At 42.8% G+C, this 5908-nt stretch overlaps 1 protein-coding gene across 2 annotated transcripts in view; it reads left to right on the top strand.

The window, feature by feature from the left end:
• Positions 1-5908, top strand: part of SLC35D1 (solute carrier family 35 member D1) — a 42317-nt gene that overhangs the window by 23137 nt on the left and 13272 nt on the right. For both annotated transcript variants that reach the window (XM_006171402.3, XM_027769432.1), the window contains exon 9: positions 4945-5012. In XM_006171402.3, coding sequence (XP_006171464.1) covers positions 4945-5012 — 68 coding nt within the window. The remainder of the gene's footprint in view (positions 1-4944; positions 5013-5908) is intronic.

The following is a 5908-nucleotide window of genomic DNA, read 5'->3' as shown; positions in this document are numbered from 1 at the left end:
CGTCCGCAAATAAAAAAAAACTCCCAAAAAAAAAAAAAAAAAAAAAAAAAAGATTTCATTTTTCCCTTAATAGTTTCTTTTTTTTTTCTTTTGGAGAGGTTTTTGCTATAGGGCGCATGCACTCGCGAGAAAGAGACAGAGAGACAGAAAGCGAGAAATTACCCCCCAGGGAGAAATCACCCCACAGTCCCTTCTCCTCCATTCTCCTCTCATGGATCTTGGGTGTGCACACACACACACACCCGGTGTGAGTTTAAGCTGCCGGGTCCAGGACTCGAACTGCAGTTGACTACATGAGAGTCCAGCAACATAGCCATTACAGTAACTGCTGGTCCCATCCCTTAATAGTTTCTTTGGAAAAGAATTTTCAAACTAGAATATTTACCAATCTTTGTTCTTTGTCAAGAGCCCAGAAACCAAGTGAGTTGTTCGTTTTCAGACTTCATAATTGGTAGGGAGGTGTCAAAACACTTAAGATAATGTGGCCTAGTCTTTGGTGCAGCTGGTAGCATGCTAGGCTCCAAGTGCTGGAAGCTCCATGGCCGACTGTGTGTTCGGAGCCCTAGCTCAGTCAGCCTGAGACATGCCAGGGGCACATGCACACATGCTCAAGATCTGACGAGTGGAGGACTGGGGGAAGGCGATCATGGCATGACCAAACCCTGTTGAGGGTACTTCTCTCTCTCATGTGCGCATGCTGTCTATTATGAATAAAATAAACAAACTAAAAACCCCTGAGAAATTGTCCTAGCCACACTTTGGATTTTAGTTCATATTTCAGGTAAGTTGATGACTCTTTGCTTAGCAGATTTTCCTGAAAGTTGGAATGGTTGCATCCAAGACTCACATACACCTTGAAATTATCCCATGCTTCTTACTACATTGGGGCGGTGAAGTGGTGCTGGTGTTATTCCATGCAGACATTACCAAGTAGTCCCAACGCTTTCTTGCTAAGCCTTGACGTGGCCTCAAACTGTGTCTACCAAGACAGTGGCTGTATAGACAGCCAGAATCAATTCATTAGGGCTGGTACAAAAAATAAAATCTGATTGCATTCTTGGATTATTTAGTTTTTGTGTCAAATTTTACTCCTTTTTTCTCTTAATTTCATTAGCCTACGCAACTGAAGAACAAATTTTTTTGGGGGAGAGGTTTTTGCTATAGGGCGCATGCGCTCGCCAGACAGAAAGAGAGACAGAAACCCCTCAAAGGGGATGACCACGCCGCAATTCCTTCTCCTCCATTCTCTCGGGATCTTGGGCATGCATGCACACATGCCCGGTGTGAGTTTCAAGCCACCGGGTCTGGGATGTGAACTGCGGTCGACTACGTGGGAGTCCAGTGACATAGCCATTACGCTAACTGCTGGTCCTGGAAGTACACTTGATTTAAAACAGAAGGAAGGCCTAAGAAAACATCTCTGTGTGTTCGGTCTGTCATCACAGCCACCACTCAGCCAAGACTAAGATTGCAGGCCTGCGGCAGAGAGCCCCTTTAATTCTGTGTCAAATAGAGTGACCAGGAAGGCCGTTCTCATCATGATGGCTCTTTATCAGGCTTTCTCTGGAGGCACATGTTTTGTGTGGAAAGACTATAGGTTATGGAGCTGACAGGCACTTACTAGATGGATACTTTCGGATGAGCTATGTATCTGAGCTTAGCACAGAATAAGCACTTATTAAGCAGTAGCTATTCTTTCTTATGCTTTTTTTAAAGAGACATTTTTGCTATAGGGTACGTGTTCTTGCTGGACACACACAGAGAGACAGAGATAGAAAGTGAGAAATTACTCCCTTGGTAGGATGGCTGTACTGCAGTCCCTTCTCCAGTCTCCTCTCGGGATCTTTGGTACACACACACACACACGCGCATGCACACACACACAAGTGCCCAGTGTGAGTTTCAGGCTGCCGGATCTGGGACTCGAACCATGTTCAGCCATGTGGGAGTCCAGCACCTTAACCACTACAGCACCTGCTGGCCCTTTTCATTCTATTTTTATGGCAGGGAGAAGGGGCTCCTTTGTACTGTAGGGGCTGCTTGGATTATATTTATCTTAGCATAGCTGACTACACAGTGTGAGTCCCAGACTGGGTGGGTGGAGGGTGAACCAGGTGCCTGCATGTGTGCCCAAAATCCCAGTGGAAGGGAGAGACAATAGGAATTGCAGCATGACCATGCCCCACGGGAGGTGCTTTCATTTCTCCCTCTCCCTACTGTCTGTGTTTCTGTCTCTGCCAAGTGTATGTATCGTCTGGCAAATTAAACAGAAAAGTAAAATGATATAGATTTAATATAAAACTCAAAGTACATCTAGTAACATGTAGCAGATGTGTGGATATATTAAAAAGCAGGATTCAACTCATCTGCCTGTGGAAAATGATGCTTGGCCACAGATCATGGATCACAAATACCCCAATGAGTACTTGTGCCTAGTATTTCTCTGTGCTTGGAGCTGTGCAGAAATGAGATCTAATGCAATCCCTATTCTCCAGGAACTGAGGGTCCAGGAACTTGGGCAGAGGTCATTTTCCTGAGTCTTAGGCTATTTTATTGTGCCTTAATGACTTTTCATCAGAGAGTTGGTTATGTTTATAGGTAGGAAAAAGCATAGCCTGAGACTGAACTTGTTCATCTACCATTTATCCAGAATACCGTTATTAAAGACCTACTTTTTTTTTCTCAAAAGCATTATGTCAATTGAAAGAAGCAAGATACAAGAGCTTCCATATACCATCCGATTCTGCTAATGATGAGATTGTTGACAGCACAATCGTAGTAACAAAGTAAATCCAGGGAAGGGGATTTGCAGAGAGATGGGTTGTGTAGCAATTTCTGTGTCATGATTGTAATAGTGGTCACATACCTAGACATTTGTCATTGAATTGTACACTTAAAATGAGTGAATGTTTTTTCTATGCCTTATGCCTCAACAAAGGGAGAACCATAAACAAACCAAATGCCCACTGTCAGCCAAATGTGTGCTAGGAGTACGAGTAGTTATAGGGGATGTAGGTGTTCCTCTCCTAGAGCTCACCATCTGTAGACCTGGCCTAGAAAAACTTAACAGCTGAGACAGAGAAGAGCCCTAGTGAACACTGAGGCACAAAAGATGGAGTCCTTGATAGTGAAGACCTACAAAGGGGGTTTTTGGGTGAATAGGAGGGTTGAGACCATTCTAAGCAAAAGGCATACAAGTGTAAAATGCCACATTGTGTATTGCAAACCGCAGGAGCTTGGTATTGCAGGAGCCCTGGAGTTGTGGAATTTATGTGTAAGTGGCAAGAGTTTAAGCTGGACAGGTTGGCTGAGAGACTAAGAGGTGAAGTGTTTCTCACATGCGCTTATCAAGCTCATGTTGCACAGTAAAGTATGTGCTCGAGAGAGAAACTGTCCCTCTTGGATGAGAGACAAGATGATCAATGTACCCTTTCATTTCTTTTCATTCCTCGCCATTTGGCATAAGCAAACAAATAGCAACAACAAAACTTTGCTTTTAGAACCAACTGTTTTAAAACAGCAATTCTACCCAAACAGACCTCAGTGGAATTTGTATACTTAAGCTTTCACGTGTTACAGGGCGAAAACATGTTTCAGTGTTTGAGAAAGTCTTTCATACTAGGACATTAACAGGCGTCTGTGAGCATTGCTGAGATTAGCCAGATGGGGTTGTGCCTTCAGGGAAATAGCAGTTTCTTTGTATCATATCTCCCCCACATTCCATTTTGGAATGGAGTAAACCTTCTGAAACTATTTATTGGTTCAACACTATGTATGTGAAATTCCTGAACATCACTCTCCTCTTTGGAGTGATACAAGGAAATGTACAAGGGGATTTTAAAAAGTTAATGGAAAAATGGAATTAAAGTATGGGTTTATGGGACCAGCAGATGGTTACATCACTGGACTCCTGTGTAGTTGGCTGCAGTTCGAGTCCTGTACCTGGTTGCTTAAAATTCATGCCGGGCACATGTGCCTGCCTGCCCAAGATCCTGAGAGGAGAATGGAGAAGAAGGGATTGCAGCATGGCCATCCTCCCTGGGGGATGATTTCTTTCTGTCTCTCTCTGTCTCTCTGGTGAGCACACATGCTCTGTAGCAAAATTCTCTCAAAAAAAAAAAAAAAAAGTATGGGTTTATTTTTGTGCAAAACATTTTTGAAATCTGTGCATTTTTCTTAGATAATACATTTCCATGAACTTTTTGTAGACCCCTCAATGGGGTTGTGCCTTCAGGGAAATAGCAGTTTCTTTGTATCATATCTCCCCCACATTCCATTTTGGAATGGAGTAAACCTTCTGAAACTATTTATTGGTTCAACACTATGTATGTGAAATTCCTGAACATCACTCTCCTCTTTGGAGTGATACAAGGAAATGTACAAGGGGATTTTAAAAAGTTAATGGAAAAATGGAATTAAAGTATGGGTTTATGGGACCAGCAGATGGTTACATCACTGGACTCCTGTGTAGTTGGCTGCAGTTCGAGTCCTGTACCTGGTTGCTTAAAATTCATGCCGGGCACATGTGCCTGCCTGCCCAAGATCCTGAGAGGAGAATGGAGAAGAAGGGATTGCAGCATGGCCATCCTCCCTGGGGGATGATTTCTTTCTGTCTCTCTCTGTCTCTCTGGTGAGCACACATGCTCTGTAGCAAAATTCTCTCAAAAAAAAAAAAAAAAAGTATGGGTTTATTTTTGTGCAAAACATTTTTGAAATCTGTGCATTTTTCTTAGATAATACATTTCCATGAACTTTTTGTAGACCCCTCATGTGCCTCTCTGTGTGTGTGTGTATGTGTGTGTGTGTGTGTGTGTGTGTGTGTGTGTGTATGTGTGTATGTGTATGAATGAAAGAGATCTGTTAACAGAAGGATTTCCATTCGTGATTGGAACAGCTGATTTTAAGGGCCTGGTCTAAAATCTCATGCTTTCTTATATATTACAGGCGATGGAGTTTGAAGGCTGGGCTGACACCCTCTTTCTTCTGCAGTTCACCCTCTCCTGTGTTATGGGGTGAGCCTTTGTTGCCTTGTTAGCAGATAGTTTTTCGAGAAATAGAGGTTAAAGAAGTTTGTTTGAGAGTCCTGCCTTATTTCTTAGTATCCTGTTTACTCTCCTGAGTGTGTCGCCTTAGGATAATTAAGTCTCCAGATTCAGGTGGTTTTCACAGCCCTTGGGAATGTGCTCTTGGAGCCATTGAACTGATCCAAAAATCATGCTTCTAAGCATGGGAAAGATAAACTGTTATTTACCCACTAATTCATTGTGTCATAAATACCATTATATTTCAACATCATTATTTTGTCTTCTCTCTACATAAACCATGTGACATATTGTTGATGTCTTACCTATGAGAAAGCAGACTTAGAATTTAAGTCACTTGTCTGAGCTTGCCAGTTAGGAGGTGGCAGCGGCAACATTTTAATTTGAGGTCGTTTGACTTTCTCTACCACATTGTCTTCCTCTTGGAAGAAAATGTGTCAGAGGCAAGAGGGTATGGGCAGACATGCCTCTTCTTACCTCCATATTTCTCTAATGTTTTTGCTTCACTCAGTTCAGTAGCTGTTGTGACTAAATCTGGCACATAGTGAGAGGATGCTTCAAAGTATAGGTGACCTGGCACCTTGATACCAAGTCAGCCTCAAAATTCTCCGTGTAAGCATGGGAGTTCCATCTGCTGTCGCTTAGTTGTCACCTGCATCCCCTCCTAAAGTAGTTCTACAATAATTTGGTTATAGCTTCCATCCTTAAACATCTCTCTGGCCTTCCTCTGGGCCCAGAGGTCATTTGTTCTCCTAGAAGGTGCACAGGGCTAAGGTTTATAAACTGTGAGATTTCCATCTTGCTTAGGTGAATCCATTGGAAGCATCACCTATATAAGGTACTCATGGTTGTGCGAGTTTTGGTGA

The sequence above is a fragment of the Tupaia chinensis genome, unplaced genomic scaffold (genome assembly GCF_000334495.1).
Source record: "Tupaia chinensis unplaced genomic scaffold, TupChi_1.0 Scaffold149502_1, whole genome shotgun sequence".
In the NCBI taxonomy this organism is placed as follows: domain Eukaryota; kingdom Metazoa; phylum Chordata; class Mammalia; order Scandentia; family Tupaiidae; genus Tupaia; species Tupaia belangeri.
This window is presented reverse-complemented; position numbering and strand designations above follow the sequence as displayed.